The sequence below is a fragment of the Oculina patagonica genome, chromosome 1 (assembly GCF_052425735.1).
Source record: "Oculina patagonica isolate OP01 chromosome 1, crgOcupat, whole genome shotgun sequence".
Classification (NCBI taxonomy): domain Eukaryota; kingdom Metazoa; phylum Cnidaria; class Anthozoa; order Scleractinia; family Oculinidae; genus Oculina; species Oculina patagonica.
Window position 1 is genome coordinate 1,582,304 of NC_135758.1, and position 25,065 is coordinate 1,607,368.

General features: G+C 37.6%; 4 protein-coding genes and 1 pseudogene across 4 annotated transcripts; 3 read left to right on the top strand and 2 right to left on the bottom strand.

The window, feature by feature from the left end:
* Positions 1–240: 240 nt before the first annotated feature.
* LOC144664601 (adenosine receptor A3-like) lies at positions 241–1,410 on the top strand (annotated as a pseudogene).
* Positions 1,411–2,965: 1,555 nt separating this feature from the next.
* On the top strand, positions 2,966–4,510 carry LOC144647913 (adenosine receptor A3-like). The gene has a single exon (XM_078507593.1). The coding sequence runs from the start codon at positions 3,018–3,020 to the stop codon at positions 4,056–4,058; it is 1,041 nt and encodes a 346-aa protein (XP_078363719.1). The 5' UTR covers positions 2,966–3,017; the 3' UTR covers positions 4,059–4,510.
* A 3,205-nt stretch (positions 4,511–7,715) lies between these two features.
* LOC144647925 (adenosine receptor A3-like) lies at positions 7,716–9,079 on the top strand. The gene has a single exon (XM_078507601.1). It carries the CDS (start codon positions 7,919–7,921, stop codon positions 8,852–8,854), a length of 936 nt encoding a protein of 311 aa, XP_078363727.1. The 5' UTR covers positions 7,716–7,918; the 3' UTR covers positions 8,855–9,079.
* A 6,962-nt stretch (positions 9,080–16,041) lies between these two features.
* On the bottom strand, positions 16,042–20,634 carry LOC144652256 (RNA-binding protein 8A-like). The gene is made up of 6 exons (XM_078512283.1): positions 20,534–20,634; positions 20,394–20,453; positions 18,327–18,404; positions 17,712–17,848; positions 17,020–17,153; positions 16,042–16,200 (listed from the first exon to the last, which is right to left on the bottom strand). Exons 1-6 carry the CDS (start codon positions 20,595–20,597, stop codon positions 16,167–16,169), a joined length of 507 nt encoding a protein of 168 aa, XP_078368409.1. The 5' UTR covers positions 20,598–20,634; the 3' UTR covers positions 16,042–16,166.
* Positions 20,635–22,407: 1,773 nt separating this feature from the next.
* On the bottom strand, positions 22,408–25,026 carry LOC144652266 (uncharacterized). Its single transcript, XM_078512297.1, has one exon. The coding sequence runs from the start codon at positions 24,967–24,969 to the stop codon at positions 23,413–23,415; it is 1,557 nt and encodes a 518-aa protein (XP_078368423.1). The 5' UTR covers positions 24,970–25,026; the 3' UTR covers positions 22,408–23,412.
* Positions 25,027–25,065: the final 39 nt, after the last annotated feature.

Genomic DNA, 25,065 nt, shown 5'->3' on the forward strand with positions numbered 1-25,065 from the left:
TATTGAAATGTCGGATTTTAACTTATTTCTAATTTAAACAGTATGTAAAAAAAACACTTTATTTAAACACGGGATCAGGTTGCATCAGATTGGCTTGGTCAGCGATGATTGGTCATCTTTCAAAGGAGAAAAAACTATATAACTTACTGCGACGTGCTTTTCCTCTTGTTGTTCAACACAGAAGCTTTGGTCCACATCAATGAAACGTAAACGGTTTCATCGGTCAGTGAAAACTCAAACATGAACAACACGTCAGCAGCTAACACTAGCTTGAAGAATGCAACTGATTCATCAATGATTTTTCCTTCCAAGGCAGAAGGCATCGCACTGTGCAGCGCTTTTATCTTGTCATCTGTCTTCATTGTCGTTGGAAAACATGTTTGGAAACCTGCTCACCATTGTTCTCTTTGCAGTCAACAAGACACTTCGTAAAAAAAGATTATTTCTAGTCATCAATATGGCTTTTGCTGACCTGTTGTTAGGAGCGCTGGCTCTACCTATTTACACGTACGGCACAGGGGATTTTTATCAACTATGGAAGGGAGAATGGACGAATGGACGAATGAACTCTTTGTCTATTTTCTACGAGATATTTGACGTTATTTTCTCGCAGGCCTCGCTCATTTCTGCGGTCTTCATATCCGGAGAGAGGTTTTACGCCATATATCGGCCGTTTAAACACCGAACACTATCAACGCGAGCATACTGCATTGTAATTTTTGTGGTGTGGACGCTAGCTCTCCTCAATGCAGCTGTCTGGACTGCATTAGATCGCTATATTTCGACCAAACATGCTTTGTATGCTTGGATGCCATACATCTTGATTCTGTTAATAATTGTATGCGGCTGTAACATTGGCATTTGGAGCAAGTTTCAACGTGAAAGTGTCGCTTCACAGCAGAGAAACAGAGCCTTACAAAACAAGCGATTAACAAAGACCTTGCTGTTTGTATCTGTTCTTGCTTTGCTGTCATGGATCCCTCTTGTTATTGTGATCATTCTTATCTATTTCTTTCATGACCAGGTACCGTTGAGATTCATCTTTATGGTGAGCGTTGTAAATTATTCCAACTCTTTTGTCAATCCAGTTGTGTACGCATTAAGAATTCCTGAGTTTAAGCAAGCGCTACCTTTGTGCTGTCTTGGAAGGGGTGCTGCTATGGACGACGAAAATTGCGAAAGAAGAAATAACGCGGCTGCTGCTGTGACGCCAGCGACACAGCTTAGAACATTACGAACAGAGCCCAGACACATTAACATAGCATTTGAACAGGAAGTTATGGATACCAAACTGTAATGAGTCGAGACGAATGAAACTCTGTATTGATGTTGTAGCTTGTATTGTCCTGTGAAATTGTTCTGTAATAGAGGTTTGTACATACATTTTATCCTTGTATCCGATTCTGCTATTTTTTTTATCTTAGAGCATAAATGGGATAATTTTAGTACCATAATATACTCTTTAACTTTGGTATTGAAATCTCGTCCATTTATTGACATTTAAGTGTGAACTTCAACAGCTATTTTGTGTACTCTAGCACTGTTGTTTGATTTTTATTTTATAAAACATTTAAGGCCATAGATAAAAATACAATCAGTTTCGTAGCAGATTTTTTACGCTGGTGCAGACGGCCGTTACATATAATACACAAAGACGACAAACACTTTTTTTTATTAAGACGTCTTTTGGAAATTTAACCATCAGGCGCCATTTGAAGCTCAGTTCGGTGTTAAAGTTGCTGGCTTATAAGCACTTGTAGTTAAAACTTTTGTTCAAATTACTCTGAAGATAAGTACACAGCAAAATTTGGAAGAGTATTCTTGAAAATTGCTTTAAAATGTCCATTTATTTCACTGTGAGTAAAAATAACTCAGTACTCAATCCGTTTTCACTGAATTAAAGCTGGCAATGACAATTCCTCTACTAATAGCTTCAAGTAAATGGAAAATTAAAAAAAGAACGCATAACTCCGAAAATGCCCTCACATGAGTAAAAATTACTTCATATTTAATCAGCGTTCAGCTGGTTAAGTTGTTGTTTTAATAAATGAGTTTCTCTTTCGATCTTTTGTAACCAGTCAATGGCTGCAACCGGTTGGCTGTTAATTTTTCTCTGCATAAAAGGGTTTTGCATGAAATTGATTCCACATTAGCTCGTACAGTTGGTTTTCTTCTCGATGGCAGTAAAACTTATTCTAATTTATAAGTGACCTCCTGTTTAACGTCCAATGAGTTGCGCTGTAAAGTTTGCCTGTGGATAATGTTACTAAACACAATTTTTATTCACATCGCGTCTGCAGAGAGGAGCTTGTCAAAGATGTCAACTCGGCCAATTTGAAAAGACGCGTTTATTTAGGATTTCACGCCGGGGTTGATCATCGACGATTGGCCTTACAACGGAGAAAAAAACCTGCATAGTTTTATATGACGTGCGCTCCTTGGTAAACAAGATAATTTTTACCCACGCATTAAAGTGTTTTCATATAATTATCAACATCCTGTTTACTTTTTGGGAGAGTTTATGCTATTAATTTTTAACAGTTTTTGGAAAAGAAATATTTACATACACAACCGACGATATATTGAGCTACACTACAATAATTTTTTTCTTATCACTGAATTAAAACTGGCAATGTCAATTCCTCTACTAATAGCCTCAGGTAAATGGTAAATTAAGCTGCAAAATGTGGTGTAATCCCATTGTAAAATTAACATGGATTTACCGAGAAGTAAGAACCGTTTTTAAATTTATAAACAAAAACTGGGTGAACAAATGTTTTCTTACTCGTTTGTTTAATTAAATTTAAAAGAACTTCAGACATTCGCGTTTTAATTTAAACAGTATTTTTGGTAGGTTGCTACAAATTGGCTCGCTGAGCCATGAATGGCCTTCTGAAAAACAATATATAACTAACTTACTATATATCTTACTGCTTCTTCTCTTGGCGTTTGACACGAGGTTTAAGTCCACATCAACGAAACTAAACGTTTTTTCATCGGTAAGTCAAAACTCAAAAATGAACAATACGTCAATGGCCAACACTAGCGCGAAGAATGCAACTGATTCATCAATGACATCAATGACTGTTCCTTCCAAAGCAGAAGGCATCGCACTGTGCAGCGCTTTTATCTTAGCATCACTGTTAATTTCCATGGGAAACCTGCTCACCATTGTTCTTTTTGCACTTAACAAGACACTTCGTAAGAAAAGTTTATTTCTAGTCATCAACATGTCATTTGCTGATCTGATGTTAGGAACTGTGTCTCTACCAATTTACACTTACGATGTCGGGGCTGATTATCAGCTTTGGAAGGGAGGATGGACCATGTTCATACGTATTTTCTTCCTGATCTTTGATACCATTTTCTCGCAGGCCTCACTAATTTCTGCGGCTTTCATATCCAGCGAGAGATTTTACGCCATATATTGGCCGTTTAAGCACAAAACACTATCAACACGAGCATACCGCATTGTTATTTTTGTGGTGTGGACACTAGCTCTTCTTTTTGCTGCTATAAAAACTACATTAGCTCACTATATTTCGGACAAACATGCTGTGTATGCTAAGAACTCATACACCTTAATTCTAATATTGATTGTATGCAGTTGTAATATTAGCATTTGGAGAAAATTTCAACAAGGAAGTGTTGTTTCACAACAACAGAACAGAGCGTCTCGAAACAAACGCCTAACAAAGACCTTGCTGTTTGTATCTGTTCTTGCTTTGCTGTCGTGGCTCCCTTTGGTTATTATGAATTATCTTATCTTTGTCCTTGGTGTCTCGATACCGTTGAGATTCTATGACATGACGAACGTTGTAAATTACTCGAACTCTTTTGTAAATCCAATTTTGTACGCATTAAGAATTCCTGAGTTTAAACAAGCGCTGGCTTTCTGCTGTCTTGGAAGGGGAGCGACTATAAAAGAAGAAGGTGGCGAAAGAAGAAATAACGCGGCCTCTGCTGTGACGCCGTCGACAGAGCTTACAACATTACAAACAGATTCCAGTCATATTAACTTGGCGTTTGAACAGGAAATTATGGATACCAAACTGTAATCAATCGAGACGAGAGAAACGCTAAATTGCATGGATTGATGTTGTAACTGGTACTGGCCTGTGAAGTGAATACTCTTTTTAGTTTGTGCCATAGAGTTTGTACATAATTTTTTCTTCTCATGCATATTAGATGCTGTTCTAGTGTGTAAGCGTAATTTCGTGCCAAAGAGTTCAACACGAAGTTGAACACCTGGCCTGGCTTTGAGTCTTTGAATTTCGACTCCGGTGAACTAAACATTGGTCGGTCTCCAGACACACAGCAAAAATGCAAAGAAACGGTAGCTTCATGGAGGACTATCTTTATTATCCTAAAGCCTGTCAAGATGCCAGGGATTTCTTGGCGTGGTTCATACCTCAGTAGATAATTTTGTGGTTGATGAAAATATAGATGATAATTTGAACACATGTAAATAGACTTAAGAAGATAATATTAAAAGACGAATGGTTTAAAATGGTCTCTACTTTATTCAGGGTATTGTTTTTTATTCTTCTATGATCGTTCTTGGATCCTCAGTTTAGCTGCGGTACTCCGCATTAAAAAACATTTAGCAAGTTTTCTTCTAAGCATTCAGATTCGAACTGGAATCAGTTTTGTGACAAACCTATGGGTAGTGCTGACGGTTGCTGCATGCATATTAAGCCCCAAGACAACCTAGTGATGTATATATATCATTGTTTAGTTTTTCTACCATTAACTGTCAGTACGGACATATACTGGCAAAAGACCATATTTGGATGTTTATTTCGGTACTTATCACCCTGTTCCAAAACAGTTACAGGCTTGCCAAAACGTTCTTTGAGGTATCGAGCTGTACGTTTCCTTTGAGTAAAAATATTTCAGTGCTCAATCAGCTTGCAGCTGGTTAACTTGTTTTTGGTTTTTTTCCTTTTTCTTCGATCGGTGCCGGCTACGTGTTTTTCTTTAATTACCAACTACCTGGGAGCATTTATTTCACAGTTTAAAAGTTAAGTGCCGTCTCATTTCAGCTTGTAGAAGCAGCAAAGTATACTTTCCACGTTTTGAACACTTCAATTTTTTCTCCTGGAGACAGAGCTAAACAGTCGTTAAAAATAAAGGACAACAAATAACCCAAAAATTAACATACAACAATAAAAATACGGAATATGGTATGGGTCGCACTTAGGAAAAGTTTTCATCTTTGCCGGCTAAAAAACCGCAAAATTTTGAAACCAAAACCGGAAAGGAAAACTTTTGTCAAACTAAGCAGGGTCGCACTTGTGAGAGGCAACTGTCATAGAAGTTAGAAAAAAAAAAACACATGTCTAACCTGATGATTTTAGAAGACATATCGCAATCAGGTGAAGCGAAAGGAACGGTGAAGCAGTGATCATAATGCGGTGATTCTCCTTCTTATTATTCAGCTTAACGGAACCAGCACCAGTTTGTTTGTTGTTTTTTTTGCACGTTTGATGTATGGGTAATGGGCAAACGAATGAAATGACGGTTTTAACTGCCTGCCAAGACTGCATAGCGCTCGCTTGCAGTGTTTCCTTGTAGAGAACTCGCCCGTGAAGTGCTCGGCTGGAATACAAAAAAATATATATTGTGGGTATTCGACGCTATTGCCGAAAAACCCCTTGAAATTGCGAATAATTATAATAACAAGCAAGTCCCTTCATAAAGAGCGCGGACTGAATATTGCCGTGCTTGTTCATATCGAACGTGTTTTATGTTTCACTGACAAGCGTTGACAGTTACCGCTGTGATTCCTATTGTTTAGCTCGAGTTTTCGAAAATCTGCCTGCCCCACCCAAGCACTACGGCCTCTTTGATGTTTTTGCCGATTTGCAAAGTTTTTGCCAACTGGAAAACCTAGGGTCGCACTACGCAAAGCGCCCTGATGACAGATTTTCACCGTAAACAAATTCTGGCAAAACTTTTCCAAGTGCGACCCATACCTACGTTTTGCCAGAATTTGTTTATTCACATCATAGCCAACCTGATATTACATTAACAAGGCTACAGAGCCGCTTTATATTAAAAAACCTTATAACAAGAAATAATATATATTACAAGAGAAATGATAAAAACTACAATCTTTTTCTTTACATCTCTTCTATATCTTGCTGTTTTCTCCTCAATTTAAACAGCTATGTACTCCAGCGCTCTTTTTTGAAGATTTTAATCATTGCCTAATCGCTTGTTAAGAAGTGTCTGGCTTACCACTGACAAAGCAAAGTTTAAACCATTTGGTCCGCTACGGTGGTTGATGCAGCATTCATTAGAAAAAGTTAAGTTCTTCTTTTCGCTCACAGGACAAAAATACAATCAGTTTCGTGACAAATTTTTGACGCCGGTGCAGACGGGCGTTGCATATCACACCGACAGTCGATAAAATTATATATATATAAAGTCATATTAAATGGCAATCGAAACATCAGGCGCCATTTTGAAGCTCATTTCGACATTAAGTTGCTGGCTTATAAGCACTTGTAGTTAAAACTTTTGTTCAAATTCCCCTGAAGATAAGCACTCAGCAAAATTTGGAAATAACAAAGTTATCTATAACTGAGAAATATCGTGAAGATATCGATGACGACGTGTTTAATGACGAGTTTTGTAATGTTTTAAGGCTGAATGAGCCGAAAGTTGAAACGTCGTCAGATGTTTCTCGGAAATCTTCGGCCAACTTCGTCAATCTTCGGAAACGTTCGTATTGCCTTTGAACAACACTCGGATAATCTTCGGTGATCTTCGGTCTGAAGATTGCTCAAAATGCAACAAGCTGCTCGAGAGAAAAAAAGTTGCTCGAAGGGGAAAAAGTTGCTCGAAACATGAAAAGTTGCCAAAAAGTTGCCGAGCAACTTGTGGAAAGCCCTAGGACAGCATCGTTTCTAATGTTTTTTTTTAATCTGCAAAAGGGTTTTGTGCGCAAATGACATTTGAATTATTCTACATAGATGCGTCTCTTACCTTTATTGTTTATTTGCGTGATGTTTTAATTTGCGAATTCCCGTTCAATGCTTTGGAAAATTTATTCTGTAGTTTTTTGATGAGTATATTTACATGCGCTTGTCACAATTTGTTTCAACTCAACACATCACAAGTTTTTCCCATTAGTTTCTGCGAAGGGTTTTTTTTTTTCGTTCGCCTTTTATACCTCTTAGAAATAAAGTATGTTCTACCAAAATTATGGCGTTTATATTGTAATTTTCCTTTCATCTTTTAATTTAGGTTAAAATTGAGCAAAAAAGAGTAAGATGGCTATATTTTAATAAGTGACCGAATTTGTGGAAGATAACAGGTGCTTTGAGACGATTTTAAAACCAGGTTAACAATTCAATCGCGCTTTGTAGTGAAATCAGCTCCAAGTTTTCATAACTTCAAACTGAAATTGGCCAATATGTGGGGAAAGGGGTATTAGCAGGAGCGGATCCAAAATATTCAGGGAGAAATTAAGGGACCTCGCGCCATACCCTCAACAAAATGCAAATCCAAGGGAAAAGGATGGGAAGGGGGGAGGGGACAGCCCGGCCCTCGCCCTCTAAATCTGCCCATGTATCGTGGCGTTACAATCGGGATTTTACAGTAATTCAAAGACAAAAGTGAGAGCTTTTCGTTAGCTTTGATCATAATTTAAGCAATTTCACATTGTTTTTATTTAGGAGCGTCGTAATGAATAGAGTGGCTGCAGATGTGGGTACTAATTACTATAAACTATAAAAAACAGTCTGCAAAATAATTAATATGACATGATGAGATAATGTCATGTGATATAATTGATCACCTGAAGTCCAACTTGTGCGGTCTGCAGTTCAACTAAGTGGCCGCAGAACTATTTTCCTTGCGTCAAATAACAACAGCTCTGCGTAAATCATCTTTCAGTTGAAAGCCAAAAATGAACCACACATTGGCAGCAAAAACTGGCTTAGAGAATACGACTGGTTCAACAATGATTGTTCTTTCCAAGGCAGAAGGCATCGCCTGGTGCAGCGCTTTCGTGTTGACATCTATCTTCATTGTTGTAGGAAACTTGCTCACCATTGTTCTCTTTGCACTTTACAAGAAACTTCGCAAAAAAAGTTTATTTCTAGTCATCAACATGGCGTTTGCTGATCTAATGTTAGGAAGTCTCTCTCTACCTATTTACATTTATGATGTCGGGTCTTACTTTCAGCTTTGGACAGGAGAAATGTCGAGGTCTTTGCGTATTTTCTACACAGTCGTTGACACTATTTTCTTCGACGCATCTTTAATTTCTGCGGCTTTTATATCTGGCGAGAGATTATTCGCTATTTATTGGCCACTTATTCACCGAGCACTATCAATACGGACATATCGCTTTGTTATTTTTACGGTGTGGACCCTAGCTTTATTGGTAGCTTCAGTTGTGACAGTATTACAGTATTTAGCTTCAGTTAAAATTGCTATGTACGCTTCGATTCCGTTTGCCACGATTCTTACATTCACCATTTGCGGTTGTAACATCGGCATTTGGAAAAAGTTTCAACATGGAAGTGTCGCTTCGCATCATCAAAACAGAGCCTCACAAAGCAAACGCTTAACAAAGACTTTGCTGTTTGTATCTGTTCTTGCTTTGTTGTCGTGGCTCCCTTTAATTATTTTAAACTGTTTAATCTATGTCTATCATGTGCAGATCCCTTGGCTATTTTATGACCTGGCGAACGTTTTAAATTATTCGAACTCTTTTGTCAATCCAGTTGTATATGCATTAAGAATTCCTGAGTTTAGAGAAGCACTGGCTTCATGCTGTTTTAGGATGCAAGCTGCGATCAAAACGGCATGCAAAATACTGGAAAGAAGAGATAAGTAGAAACAAGAAATAACATGGCGGCCGCTTTGACGCCGGTGACACGGCTACTGACATTACAAACTGATCCTATTTAACATAGGAAAAAAGATAAAGTAATTCTTCTTAAAATTTTACACATTATTTTCATTTTATTCAGCTTCACATTTGTAATCTATGTTTAGGAAAGTTGGTGTGATGTCTAACGAATTTACCGACTAAATTAAATGTAGATGTAGAAATTATGAATATCAAACTACAATCAACCGAAACGAAAGAAATTCTGTGTTGAAGTTGAAGCTTGTTCTCTTTTGTGGAGCGAATCTGATTCTAATACTATACGCTCTTGTTATTTTAGCACCTTGCCAAAACCACAAGAAGCTGCATGGATGCCCAGAGCTTTCAGATCTCTTTCCGTCGTATTGCTCATACTTGCTTGTAGTGTTTGACTTTACCGCTAACAAAAACACAGTTAATAAAACCATCTGGAACGCAGCACTTAGCTCTTTAAAATGGTTTGCGGTATTTGCATAAAACGTTTACTAAGTTTCCCGTTTACAAAAAGTAAAACAGTTTCGTGACAAATTTACGAGTAGTGCTGACAGGCATAACATGTAACATGCACTCAAACACAATTAATTTTGCGATAAACATCTTTTACAATGAATGTAACACACCCAAACATAAAACGCTATTTTCATTTTGGTATAAATGCTGCCGGGTTATTAACAGTCGATTAAATTTCTCCCAAGATTAAAAGAGTCTGATCTGATCACTTCCTACACAATTGTGGACGCCTGGTTAATATCGGTGAGAATTTTAGAAGTAGTCTAGCCTGTTCCAGGCGTTCGGTTAGTTGGGAAGCGCGAAAAACGGCGAGCGAAAAAAAATAAACCGAACGCCTGGAACAGGCTAGAAGTAGTCAAAAATGGCACGATTGTTAGCAGATCCGAAAGTGGCAACACCCCGAAAATAACGACCAGTGGGGATAATAACAGATACGACATGTACGTATACATGCCGTATAGATGTTCTTTAGAGCGCAACTTTGTAATGCGGCGAAATATTATATTAAAGCAGTTTGTTCGGTGCACCTTGTATTGAAAATTTGGTCTGCAAGTTGCAGCTAACGTTCTCAATTTTTGCAAAAGGTCATCGCTTCAGAAATGCCGTCTTAGGGTGCTTCTTTGTTGTGCTGCGAAATATTGTTAAGCAGTTTATTCGGTGCACCTTGTATTGAACATTTGGTCTGCAAGTTGCGACTAACGTTCTCAATTTTTGCAAAAGGTCATCGCTTCAGAAATGCCGTCTTAGGGTGCTTCTTTGAAATAATTACCGATCAGAGCGGTATTTTGCTGATGACAAATATTAAACCACTCTCTACTATTGTTTAATTTTCAACCAAACGTAACTGAGGGAAATACAAAAAATGAGACCTTGGAAATAAACAGTTCCTGAAAATTTAACTTAAAAGGAAGTGTTTGTGTTCCCTTAACTTTAGCCGCCCACCTTTGTCGCCACAGAGGCGGCGGTCAGTTGGCGCTCGTTGCGACAAATGATTAAAAGCTTATACAAATAATACTTTGTTAAAAAACTCTTTCTCTAAGACTTTGTCAAGTCTTTAACACAAAGCTATTTTTCGGGCAAAAATTAAATTGTACTGTATAAGTAATAAAACAGTGAATGAGACATTGTTATAAAACAATTCTGCGCCATATTTTCTTTCTCTGCAAGCAATAGCGAAGCGCGCGAATGACGTCACGACTCAGACAAGATTCAGACAAACAAACCGAAATGGCGGACGATTTTTCTAAAACACTTTCTTAAGCAGCCGGTATTCCTTAGACATAACATAAAACGAAAAAATTCGCCTAGATTCCTTCTATTTCTCTAAGAACACGCCGGATCTCTTTTAGCCTCGTAGCGGTTATATTCATTTGCATTCTATTTCAAGACCTCGCGAGCTTCGCTATTAAATTTATTTTATTTGTTGTCATTCAAAAGAACTTAATTTTGATAATACAGTTCATGTTAAAGGGACCCCTTTAGGCGGCGTTCGAAACTGTACTACAGTCGAGAAAAGAGTATAAAAGCTATTAGTGTTAATGAACCGGCTGAATCAATACCGAAAAGACCATTAAAGTACCGCCTCATTTCGACATGTGCCGAGCCCTATAGCATATTTAATTTTCTAAATGCTATTATAATATTTCAGAACGAATCTTAACAAAGTTGACTTGCATTTTGTCTGTCTTTTGTTATTTTAATGTAGCGAAAGAGTAAAAATATACCTGAGTACTCAATCAGCTTGCAGCTAGTCTGCAGATATATTGTTTGCAGTTTTTATTGTTTGCAGATATATTGTTTGCAGTTTTTATGTAAATAAATAATGTAAATAGACCAGTTCTAATCGTTTTTGTACTTATATTATATTTTAATTTAAGTTTAATTTCAGATTAGTAAGCTTAAGGCTAGCTAGAAGACCAGACACTTAAATAAAGTTCTTATTATTATTATTATTATTATTATTATTATTATTATTATTATGTTCCTTACGTAATGTTTGCTTAAAGTTTGCTTATTATTATTATTATTATTATTATTATTATTATTATTATTATTATTATTATTATTATTATTATTATTATTATTATTATTATGATGTCATGGCAAGGTGCATTGGTTATACATTGGTTATGCAATTCGGGCCCAAAAACAAATTGACTGCATTACTTAAAGGGGGGTCCTTCTTAATTACAGATCTAGAGCATTTGCTAAGGAACTGCGCATGCTAACGATGGTTTTTTGTGGCAAGCCATTTTTGAGCGTTTGTGCTTAAGGTCGCGGGGGATACCTACAGCATGAATAAATTCATGAAGCGAAATTTCGCTAGACCTGCATGTTTTAAAAACGCTTATTTCTCCGCTGTTATGGGTGCGATTAAGCTCAAATTTTACAGAGACGTAAAGAAATGATGAATGATTATTTATGTCATCTTTTATTTGGTGAATTGGACTTAACGGCGATGTTATAGCCTTGTTAGTGCCAAATTGGGAAGAACATGATTTTGTGGCAGAGTTTGCGGAACGAGTAGGAGACAGCACACTCTGATCTTGTCAAAAACTAATCAGTCAATATCTCTAGAGTGTCATAACAGAAGCGGATTTTTTAATTTAAGATTTGCCAGCAAGTAATGGCGGTTTAAATGCGCAAATTTTAATTGAATGCCTTCTACCTCTTTCTAAAAGCGCTCTTTTAAAATTCCGCTTCTGTTATGACACGCTACAGTATTCATAGTTTACCTATCTGCAGTGGCAAGTCATGAAGTTATGTATCCGCGCTGAATTCTCTGCCACAAAATTGTTGGAAAAGTCCAAACTTTGAGGTGTCTCGACCAAAACACGATCAGTTTCCAAAGGAGAGATGTAATTATGATAATTATATTCCACGCTTTTATGGTGAGAACAATGGGTTTTTAAAAAGGACACGATTGTTTATGCCGAATATTATTGTGATTACTCTGAGCTGCAGAAATTTTCAAATTTGAATAAAAACAAGCTCACAGACTTCCTACAATCTATATCAACGTATAAAGCTAAGTGTTGTTTTAAATCGGTCAAAATATCAAAGAAACGGGATTTTTTTTTTAAATCACGCGCGCGCACTCATATTTTTATCCAGTCATGAATATCTCGTAAAGTTGTCGATGTCAGTCATTGCACTTCGTGCATACGCTTTAAATAAATGTATAATGATGAGCCTAAGGTGTCCCCCGCGACCTTAATGGTGATTTTTAAGAGGGAAGGACAACTGCATTAAAGAAATTGGTTAAGTGCGCGTAAGTAGTGCCAGTCCCAAACCGCGCGCTAGAATTTAAAATTCCTAAAACGTGGAGGAAAGGAGGTAGAGTTCCGATTTTTTTTTAAATAACTAGATAGCCTTCTTTATAATCCTACGTATGGAATTACCGTTTACGTGTAAGAACGGAACGCTACTGAAGAAGGTCTGAAAATACGAATGTTTATTACGCTATAACTTTTATAATAGTGTGAATTCCATAAAACCCATACGAAGCATTAAGTATGTGAACATTTTAATTTTCAGATCTATATTCCCTTTTAGTATAATTTCAGAGGTGATTATAATAATTGAAGCATTCTGATTGGTCGAGAAGCTCGGCTTATGAGGCTATAATCACCCCGCGCGAGGTGATTATAGCTTTGAAGGCTTGGTTACATAGCCAAGCCACCTTTGACATCCAGGCAAGTAAACATGGCCGCTTTGCTGAATGAAAATTTCTTTGATTTGAAAGAAACCAGTCCAAGTCCTGGATATTTTAAACATTGGGAATTTTTCAAATTAACTACCAAGACTTTTAGACCGAAAATATTTTCAAGAGATGGCTCAAGGCATTAGAAATGATCGTAAACACGGCGGTTTTGGAGATCGATGAGAAACTCAGTCAGATCGATTCAGCAAACATTATTTAGTTCTCTTCTCACCGGAGCTACTCATTTTTAGAGGATTCGCACATTCGCTCAGAAGTCATCCACAATCATACAAAGGTAACGGACACCTATCTTTCTCATTGTGTTTGTTTTGTTCCGTTTTATTGCTTTAACTAAATAAATTCTTATTGCAATCGATGATTTAAACTGGTTTACACCGTATGCAAGCGAACACTTGTGTTTGCTCTTTTCTTGTTTGCTATCGTTATTTTTTTTAGTTCTTGATGATCACCTCTAAAAATTATACTAAAACAATTATTTGCCTCAGGCTCAGTGATTATTCAACAATAATCACTTCGCCTTCGGCGAATAATTGTTTTAGTATAATTTTTAGAGGTGATTATCAAGAACTAAAAAAAATAACGATAGCAAACAAGAAAAGAGCAAACACAAGTGACTTGTTAAATATGGCCGTGATTTGAAACACTTGAAGGGACTCTTCAATCGAACAAAGTTGTGCAAAAAGCATATTCGTAGAAGGTCTATTCTCCAAAAAATGACGGTCAGAAACATTTTTAAATCTAAGCTCAAGACATATTTTTTAAGAAAGCATATGACTTGTTTTAATATTTTTATTCTTTTATCGTTGTAAAAATTATTTTAATATTTTTAATAGTTTGCCTTTTTATATTTTAACTTATACGATTTTATCTTACCTGTAAAGTGCTTTAGAATAATTTTTATATAATTTTAGCGCTTTATAAATTATTATTATTAACAACAAATTGGTAATAAGAAGGACTCCCTTTATCGGCAAAGTGTCAATCTTGATCATTCAGTTTCCTTATGAGTTTCCTACTGGTTATCTTTGGCTACCATCGCGATATTTACTGCCCTAAGTTCATTGGATGATTCTGCAAGTTTCTTCAATTACCAGCCAGAGTTCTTGAATTCCCCCCCCCCCCCCCTTCCTGCAGTATTAGGGATTTTCTTTTTCTTTGGCGTCCAAGTATCTTTAGCACTAGATACGTGCTCATTTACCACGAAGTGTGGTGATAGAATCAAATTAAAAGTAGCACGTATGAACGTGGTAATTGCCTTTTCTTGTATCTGTTGAATTATATTTTATAACCTGTATCTAAAAGTACAATGTAACCCAGAAATTGTAACACGTTATTAATAATGAATACTACATTTTTTAAGTATTTATCGAGAACTTTACAACAGGTAAAATAAAGGTTTAGGCTTCTCAACAACAGATTACTTAAATTACTGAAACTTATTTCAAAGAAGAAAATGATAAAAGACCGTTGTCGAAAAAGCAAAGAACACTGCTTTAGCTTGATTCTAAATAAATGAACGTTCACAACTTAATACTGATATCAATGTGAAAATAGAAAATCTGTCACATTCTTAAAATCCGCAGTGCCTTTACAGTGTACATGTACACCAGGCGCGTAGGAGGGGGGTTCGAGGGGTTCGAAAACGCTAAAAGTATCGGGAAAGTATTAAATTGTTAGGAGAATGGATCTTAGTGCCCTAGTATTATATGTAGTCAAAATAATCCCATGGCTGAGTATCAATAAACAAAATGTGGGGATTACAATTTCGGGGGACCCAGGTGATACGTGCATTCATAGTTAGTACTAACTATGGTGTATTTAGTGCATATTGACGATTTGACGCCGCTTTTAGTACATTGAAGGTGGAGCCGGGGTGGGGGCTTAACCTTTGCAGCACACATCAAGCTTTTGTAAAACGTTTAGTGTACTAAGCCGGTATGTATGTATGAATGTATCAAGTTAACAAAAAGCCGGAAATATTGTTGTTATGACTAAAAATACCTGTTATTTTACACTCCATCGAGTTTGAAATATTGACGTACACAATGCTGAAAATAGCATTTCCGGGCCTCTAGATTCAACTTATTCTGGGGGGACATGCCCCCAGATCCCCCTAGAGGCTCGCGCCTTCGGCGCTCGTATTAAATAACCCCCCTTAATAAATATTCCTGTCAATAGGAACACCCTTACAAAAACTTCAGCTACGCGCCTGTACACCGATGTATTATCTGGCCGAGAAATGCTCATAATTGGGACAGGTTGAGACGTGCAGAAGGGTAAAGGGGTTGCAGGGAGCGGGGGGTTGTCCACCATCCACTGCCTCTGTAGGAGGGGGGTGGAGAGAGGCACAGGAAACGTCTTTACCATCCTCAAGTCTGTATCAACTTAATTATTACAAACTAAAAAGAGACACAGCTTCATGTCCATATGATAGGGGTAGACTTACCCTACTTTGCTCACACTAGTAATAAATAAAGGGGTGTTTACAAGTGAAAACTTGTACTGGTCCAAGCCCCAAATCAGCAAGTCTAAATGTAAATGTTATGTTTACATGTTTGCAGTTTGTTTTTTCATCCCAGAATGGATGACGTAAACTAGGCATGTGCAACCAGTTCCCATCTACCAGCAAGGTGATTTGAGTAATTCATACTGAAACGAGCGGTCTTTCATCATTTACATTGATACAAATTTTCATACCAGAACAAAAATCTCTACCTGGTATAGCGACATAGTATGACAGTTTGTGCTGGTATTGTGTAAACAATAAAACAAATACTGAGCCACAACATTACAAGGAACTGGAATGAAATCATTTCAGTAAAGAAGTCATTCCACCCGTATTTTGTAAACATTACAAGGTGTTTTTGTATTTTGTGGAGGTATCCTTAACGCCAGGCTGGCCTGTACAATAATTTGTAAATTTTCCTACAGTAACTGTTTATTGATCAGTATAAATGAAAGAAATTTGTACAGTTGATACATATTACAAACAGCAATAAAAAAAGAAACTACAATGGTGCGAATGCAAGTGGCTTGGTCAAGGGTCTAGAATCTCCTTGTGTCTCTTCTTCTCCCTGATCTGAAGAAGCAAGAAAAAACAAATCTGTTGAAGACAGGAAACAATTCTTAAACCAATCATGGGCTGAATTATTATTAAAACACACAATTTTTTCAGATTTTACATTTTACATTTTAAATTTTATTTTCACTCAGCCATTTCTGAGATTCCTTATACCTAGGTTTCAAAGCAAGTCCTGGTTCACAATTATCATAAGGAAATGAGTTTTACTTGCACATTTGTGCATTCAAATAAAAATATAATTTCAATATGGAATGTTGTGTACTTTAAAGAATAGGCTCGAGGGCGAAATGAGTGAGTCTTAAGTAAACATTCATAAGGGAATTCAACACTTGTTGTGTAAGACCTCAAACTGTTGAAGAACTTGTTACCTTGGTTACAAAGTCATAGCAGGGTTTTCAGTGTAAACGTAATCTAGAATTGCTTTTGGTTTTCTTTTCTTCACTCTATGATTTGTTTACAAAACTAGCACCACCTGTTCCACCAATTAGGCACAAAACCAAAATAAGGTGAGCCACGGCCACACATGCTTTCTTGTGCTGGATGCTGGTTACAAGTATTTACTTTGAGGTCTCATTGTTTCACTGAGTCTTATGCATCTGTTATGGTCAGCCATTTTGACTCCTTTGGTTTCAAGATCATGACACGCACAAACTACACTAGCCTCCTACGCAGACGTTCTTTAGGCTCGTCATGCGTTTCTCCCTTTTGCACCCAAAGAACATCTGCATAGGAGGCTAAAACTACACATAATTTATCAATCAAAAGCTACATTCTCTCAATAAAATACGACAAAGGTTGGTGAAGAAAGAGCATTACCCAGCAGTTTTCTGTGGTCCTCTAACAAATGCCCAATCCACAGATATCTTTTGCTCCAGAAGGTCTGATCCATTTAAGGCTTCCATGGCTGCCTGTGCTTCCTTGAATGTTTCATATTCCACAAGTGCATAACCCTGGAATGAATGAATGATCACATGTCTGAGTAATGCTATTTTCTTACATAGAGAACAAGAAGTTTTTATGCTTTCAAAGCCTGCTTTCTTGACAAAATAACCAATTCAAACTTGTTATTTCTGCGTTTTCTTAAAAATATCCATGCTGAATTGTAAAAAACTGCAGCCTCGCCCTTGTTCATAACAAGTGGATTTTTTTAATAGATGGAAAATAGAATCTCTAGTAGCAATCAAATGCATTGTTCTTCACTCGCACACAAGCAGTGCAGATCTTTGTTTATATTAGTAACAACTACAGAAAGAAAAATATGCACTGAAATTAATGTGACTGGAAATGATTAAAATTAATGCAAGGTTAGTTAAGAATCTGAAGAATAGACATTGCCAGTCTGTTACATCATTTTGAGGATTTCATCCACAGATGGAAAATAAATTACATTTTCTTATTCAAGGCCTACAAAAGAACAACGTTAATGTTCTTATGAGATATCAAGAACAAGTTTACATAACATATGCACATGTAGGTAAAAGTTATTGTATCATAACTTAAGTGTTTACCTTCAAGAAGCCTGTTCGCCTATCAAGGTTAGCATGAAGGTTTTTTATTTCACCGTACTCCGAAAACAGATCATGGATGTCATCTTCCTGAGCTTCTTCATGAACATTGGTAACAAACAGAATCCACCCTTCAACAGCTGAAATTACAACAATATCATTTGCAGAATTATTTCATTTTCCTGTCTACAATACATTTTTTCAAAATTAGAGCTCTTTGTACATGTGGGTGCCTTCAAATTACACTTTACGCTGAAATTAACTCACAACTGCACATAATTGTGCGAATGTTTTTGATGAATGTTTGTTTTGGTGCACAAGCCATGTGAAGGGGTATCAACACGATTTAAAAATGCATTAATAATTTTATATTTGATAAAAACACAGCTAAATTTTATGTCCAATTTTCTTGGCCAAAATAATCCAAAATCTAATTATCAGTGCAAGAATGAAAAGATCTACATCAGAGGCTTTTGAAGCCGTTCAATCCTGCTCATTTATTAAACAATACTGGTTGCAAGTATCAATGATTTCCAAACACCCCCCCAGATCAATGGCATTGAGTATTTGGTGGAAGCATCAGCCCCTCCTTAACAATTAGTAAAGCGCGAAACTTACAACGAGCAGGGCCTACTTCACTGCCTTCATCAGTATCCATTGATTCATATTGTTCTTGAGCACGAGAAGATGAGTCACCTGAAAAATTCAAACATAAAAACAGTTACGAAATTCTGTACACACTTTTTAAGAGGTTATTTGACAGAAAGTTGAATAATATGGCTTGGTATTTTTTATTTTATTAAGCCTTTTAGCATGAAAAATTAAGGTTGATGAGCAAAAATGGATAGCTGTACATGTATTACACAACTATACACTGAATAAATTGCTTATTAATCATGCTGGATACAGAAACAAGTCAAGATTTGCCCTCTGTTTTTCTGTGTTTTGGAAACCTTCTGTGAACGGACACAACAGATCTGGGTACAACCTGAAAAAAGGATGCACTGCAAGAAAATTTGAGATTTGGCATCATTTTGCAAGTAGAAGCCAAACACTAATATAGGTTTTATTTTTTACACAAGTATTTGTGCTCAATTTATGTGCGCGCATTGCATATACAAACTGTTGGTGTTAAGGGAACAAGGTCCACACAAAAAAATCACCAAAATATAAAGGGCATATTTTGTCTAACAGTTACAACATGAACCGCTTTTTATAAATAATCACCTATAGTTAGACAAGCTTACATGTAGGTTAGTTACAAGTAGTGTATTGTTATGAATGTAGGTTGTTTAGCCCCCAATCTGCTAGCCCCTAATCTAAAGTCTGTAAGCCCTCAGGAAAATGATTATCCTTTAATAATATAAGCCTTCTTTCGCCGTTTTTTCCATTCGTGATATGACAGTCAAGTACACAAACTGAATAACTTACATTGAACGCAAACCAAAAGAAATCAACTTTAATATCAGCCTACCACATAGTGAAATTGAGGTAAATCAGTTAATCTACTTAAGGCAGATGTAAGTCAGCTAACTTTGTGTTAACTGTCATATTTATCCCAAGTTACCAATGAAGGATAATTAACTGACTCAAAAGACAAATTTTACTTGGCAACTAATCATCTTACTGAGGGCTATTCGACTTTAGGCTGGGAATTTACAGATTGGGGGCTAATCGTCTTGGGGGCTAAACAACCGGATACCATTGTTATACATACATGTTTCTAGCAGGACGTAACAAGTCGATAAATTCGATAGTCGATAAAATTCGATCGGTGTCGATCGAATTCGATACTAATCAATCGACAGATATCGGAAATCGATAAAAGTCGATCACACAATTTCTTGTGATTATCGACTTTGATCGATTTAAATCAATTTTGATCGACTGCGATCGACAAGTATCGGAAATACAAAAAACTGTGGCAAGACTACAGTTGCCGCGCACATACTAATGAAGCAGGATTGGTTATGCCAAGACTTTATTTTACCGTTTTAACACTGTAATTGGAAGCACGAATAAACCTGAAAAAACAAAAAGAAACTACCCTTTTCTTTATTAAACTTTATTGCTAAACGGACGGAATAATACACTTCCATATAAAATTTGTTCGAGCTATTACTGGTTTCGATAGTGCTCGATATTTGTCGATAATTGTCAATCGACAAGTTTAATTTGTCGATAAAAGTCGATAATCAGTTGAAAATCTTGTGATTATCGACTTTTATCGACAAATTAAACTTGTCGATTGACGATTATCGACAAATATCGAGCACTATCGACTTATCGACTACGTTTCCGATGATCGACTTTGATCGACTTGTTACGTCCTGGTTTCTAGCTACACGTACAATGAACAGCGAAGTGTTGACACTTCAATTTCTTATGCTATTTTCGAGCACCTTGGACTAATTTTATCCCCTTTTTCCCCAAACAATGTTGGGTTTACTCTATGCATTTGAAATACAAGCAGCGGTTAAAAATCGTTAAGTGTTATTTTCTACAAAGTGTCTCAACTACTTTTGTCACTGATTGTAGGAATAATTTTACATGCATTCACTTTAAAAATCATAATAAAAACGACTTTTATAAAGAAACATTAACATCCATCAACGTTTCCCCTGTTTGAAGCATGGAGAAAAGAAAAATTCAGTTACGAACTTATCAAAAAGTTTTAAATCTTACTGGCTTTGAATCCTCTGCCTTTCCGTTTCGTGACAGTGGACTTTAATCTCTGAATTCTCTCTGCAAAGTAACGCATATCATGACAAATTCAAGACGAGAATCATGTATAATAACTGAGGTTTGTGTTTTAAAATTCCTACCATCTCCTTCATCCTCTGAAAATCCACCTTTGTCTTCCACATCGACATCAAGAACGTCCGCCATCTTGCTTTTTCACGCGTGGTGTTGGTGACAAAAGCGCATGCTCCATGTGTGCCACTCAAAGCTTTTGGGTATCGCGGGCTCGCTAGCAATCGACATAACTGGGGTGGACTGGGGCGAGCTAAGAAAAGAGGGCCAGGGGGAATGAGAGGAGTTTTCATTTGTTATCTTATTATTTTATAATTCTATCCCTTCTATATTTTTGCTCTTGCCTCACAAAATTATTTCACATCCAAAATGTAGGAAGACTTGGTACGTTACAGGCTAAAAAGATTCCAAATTTTGTTTTGTTGCATGCTGATTTTCATGGTTAAAGATGAATTCCAGTCCGTACTGCGCAATCTCGGCTGCAATGTTTATGTGAGCCCACACGAAGGGAATGTTTACAAGCAAAACTAAAAATTCCGCGACAAACTTACCTTTTTCTTCATTATTAACGCCAGATATCCTTGCAGAACAAATAATAACGAGTAGAAGAACCTTGACGCTATTTCAAACCGACGTTTCAGCTCATCGGAAACTCTTGAACGAAACGAACCGTAATAGCGGACTAAAAAACGTCATGTATGCTGTCACCGAAGTGTAACGTTTCAACGAATTCAAAACAAAAACGAAAACAAACCCCGAGTCTGCGCAGTACGGACTGGTAATCAGCTTTAAAATAGGAGATATAGGTATTTATTTTCATGGTCCAAATGAGTACAGACAGCAAGTTGTCTAAGCCTTTCAGACAATGCCCATTTTATACCTGCCAACTTTTTCTGGGTCAAAGGTGTGAGATTTTTTTGCCTGAGCGTGCCAGGATTTCCAAAGACGACACAAACGTGTCCGAAGATTTCCGAAGCCTTCCGAAGTATTCCGAAGACGTTCCGAAATTATCCTGGTTCCAGTCCCAGGACGTGTTTTGCTAAACACAACGTTGTTTCCAATGCATTTCTTGTCAAAAGTCTCAGATTTTCGGAAAAAAGTCATCGTCTTTTACTCATTTTACACAGAGTTTTCGTTTTTCGCATTGGTTTGAGTTGACATTTTTCTGGAAAGTGTGTCCGTTATTGTTGTAATAACTCACATTTTTCGACTGAGAAATTGGTTCGTAAGCGTGAGTTTGCGTGAGATCGAAGTTTTCAACTCGCAGGCGTGAGACTCGCGCCTAAAGCGTGAAAGTTGGCAGGTATACCATTTGGTCTGCTGAGTAGCTATCTTTTTGTGTTTCCAGAAAAATATCCATACTTCCCACATACAGTCAAATTCCGATAACTCAAACCTTCAAGGCAAATAAAAAAAGCCGGGTTTGAGTTATCGGGGGTTCAAGTTATCAAGGGCAAACTTAGTAAGAAAACAGCCTGGAGGCCTAAAAAGAAAAAGGTTCAAGTTAGCGGGAGGTTTGAGTTATTGTGGTTCGAGTTATCAGGATTCAACTAGGCTTTTTGGTTGACCTCCCCGCCCCAATGCAAACCCCATTTCAGCTTCATAATTAATATCCTTTAAAATCTTTTGCTTTAAAGACCCTTGGAATTTCCTTCTTCGGGGGTTTGGTATGGATATTTCAGGAACCACACATTTGACAGAGAAAACTGCATAGTTTCCTCAAGTTATGAGAAACACTATCGTGGAAATCAGGTTCTTAGAAGGCTTCTGCCAGAAGATGTTTTACTGTATGAATTTAGAATGCAACAGCAGTTTATAAAGCATAATGGGTTAACTCCCCAGTACACAACCTTAGTGACAGACATTGTTCGAAATTGTATTTGTTTAGTTCTCTCATCATGTCTCAACACTTGGTGATAAGAACTAAACTAGATTAAACATGGACTTGTGAAATGGATTTATTCCTACATGTATGTGGTTTACAGCAGTGTCTTTTAAATCTTCAGAGATCCACACAGACATTGGCGTAAGGTGACAAAAAAGTTCAACCAGGCAAAAAAAGAGTGACAAGCGTTTACAATAACAGAGGAAGAGAAATTTTGTATTCCTTTTGCTTCCTCTCACAGCTTCATTGCACCCATACTTTTTTGGTATCAACACCAATAAATCATTTACTGTGAGGCCTTCCAAGGTGGGTAGCCATGTCACAATGTCGCATGTTTCTGGGAACCGATGTCACCTAGCCAACAGCTGTAAATGTCGCTAAATGTTCCCGTTATTGTGTTACTATTGCACTGTGTTGCTGTTGCATTTCAATGCCATAATGATGTCGCTTGTCGCTGTAAAAATGTTCCTGTATCGCAGAATTCAGGGTCATATGGCTTGTCGCTTTTACACCTTGGAAGGCCTCATTTATCACCTAGGCTATTATTAATATTTTAGTTTTTATATAAAGAAAAAAACTCAAGCTGAATATTTACATATGGTGTAGTTCAATTTTACCAGTGGTACAATTTGGTATTTTCCTTTGTACTTTTGCATGGTAGTGCCTGTAGTACATGTGTACAAAAAAGGAAAAGGAGAAGCCATGAGCCAAGCAGCCCACACTGCCGGAGCTTATCCCGGTTTCCGTAGCATTAAGCGGCTAGGAATATTTCTACTCCCCCCTGAATGGGATGCTAGTCCATTGCAGGGTTCCCCCCCCCCCCCCAGCATTATGTCGCCGGTACCCAATTATACACCTGGGTGGAGAGAGGCACTATGAGAGTAAAGTGTCTTGCCCAATAACACAACACAAGTGACCCCGGCCGGGGCTCGAACTCGGACCGTTCGATCCAGAGTCCGGCGCCCTAACCATTAGGCCACCGCGCCTCCCATGTGTACACTGTAAGGGTTAAGGGTAAAAAGGGCAAAATTAAACCACATCACAAACATAAGATATATAAACACATCAGTTGTCGCTGTCTTCGTCATTATCATTTGATGTGTAAAGTGACTGATTTCTCCTCTTAAGTTTCATGACCTTGTTCTGGGGTTCTAAACCAGAGTTATCCTGGGCTACCCCTTCAGGTATCAAGCATTCAGGTTTTTTGCTGTCTGCTACAGAAGTATGATCTGCAGAAATCTCACTGTGGTCTGTGCTTTCAAGAAAAGTGTTCACTGGCTTCGGAAGTTCAAGGAGAGATCGGTTTTGACTTGGTTTGTTCATGCTATTAGCACCAATGTTGTTAGCTACATCTGAGTTGTCGAATATTGCTCCATCATTGTTGTCATCATCAATGTCAATTTCTTCTGGGTTTCCTTGAAGAGCATCACTGTCGTCAACATCACTCAGGTCAATTTCCTCAGGATTGGGGCATGCAGAAGCTGTCTTCTCTGAACAACAAGGGTTAGCAATTCCAAGCATGGAGCAAAACGTCTCTGTTTGCGGGTTCATAACAGGAGGTACTTGTTTCATTTTTGTTTTTCTTGGTTCATTTGGATTGTATGGAGCTGTAGTAATCTGAAAATTCTCAGGAATTTTTGGTGGATTGCCAAACACTTTGACAATGTCTCCTATTACTCCATCATCTGGTCTAAACTTTGCCATTTGCTCTGGATTTGGAAGGACAGTGATCCTTGGTGTTAAATTGTTGAGTGGGTTCGTAAGCTTTGTTATGGCAAGCCATTCAAAATCATAAGTGAGCTCTAGAGGTGCGGTAGCTGGGCCCACATCAATCACTTGTAAAAACTGGCGTTTAGGGAGGCACTTATCCAAGGCAAGGAACTTTGTGAACTTGAGACCATCTTGGCATTCATGTGGTACCAGTGCTGGAAATTTAGCGTGCATGTGTGCCGCAAACCAGTACTTTGGCTTGAGCAAAGCCAGTAGCTCGCCAGCTGGAGGACTTCCGAGGGTGTTGCTCTCAATCTCTGGCCTGAGGAACTCCTTAAACCTGTATAACTCCTGGAGGTTCCCATGGTGATAAACTCCACGGGGCCAGTCATGTGACATGAATATATCAATGGGCTGGGAGATAAGTTTCAGCATAAAAACATCGAAACTTCTGACATGATACGCACTGCGAACTGTGGAATCATTGTATGGTGGCTTCTCAAAATGGCCTTTGTTGTAATCATGGCCTTTGTAAATGCCAGAGAGACCACCAATTCTAATTCCGCCAAAATTAACGACTCCAGAGTACCCAAGGTAGTAGATATTTGGGGCTACCCACCCCCCGTAAGGCAGTTCCCATAGGTGATTTGTAGCTTCGTGATTGCCTCCAATAAAGACAGTTAACACAGGAGCCTTCTTTTCACCGGAGTAATACTTATAGAATGTTTCCATGTGCCGGTATTTTGGGGGCACAGCCATACAGCAAAGATCAGCTTCATTACGAACGGCCTCGAAGTCGCCGCAACACAAAAGCAAATCAACTTTTACGTTCTCTTTCTTTTCCAGGTGTTCCAAAGTCTCGTAGATCTTGTCTAGTTCGCCATGACAACAGCCTTCAACAGCAATCTTCATAATGAATGATCTCTGAGGCAGAAATATATGGTAAGAAAACTCCACTACATGCGGAACTTCGAGTCTTCGAGCTCAAACTGAGCCCGCAGTTATAAT

Excerpts from the sequence above, each read along its gene's own strand:
- LOC144647913 (XM_078507593.1), top strand. The coding sequence starts at position 3,018 with ATGAACAATACGTCAATGGCCAACACTAGCGCGAAGAATGCAACTGAT.
- LOC144647925 (XM_078507601.1), top strand. The coding sequence starts at position 7,919 with ATGAACCACACATTGGCAGCAAAAACTGGCTTAGAGAATACGACTGGT.
- LOC144652256 (XM_078512283.1), bottom strand. The coding sequence starts at position 20,597 with ATGGCGGACGTTCTTGATGTCGATGTGGAAGACAAAGGTGGATTTTCA. Across the intron at positions 20,454-20,533 it reads TTCAGAGGATGAAGGAGATG|AGAGAATTCAGAGATTAAAG; the intron begins GTAGGAATTTTA and ends GTTACTTTGCAG. Across the intron at positions 17,154-17,711 it reads GGCGAACAGGCTTCTTGAAG|GGTTATGCACTTGTGGAATA; the intron begins GTAAACACTTAA and ends CATTCATTCCAG.
- LOC144652266 (XM_078512297.1), bottom strand. The coding sequence starts at position 24,969 with ATGAAGATTGCTGTTGAAGGCTGTTGTCATGGCGAACTAGACAAGATC.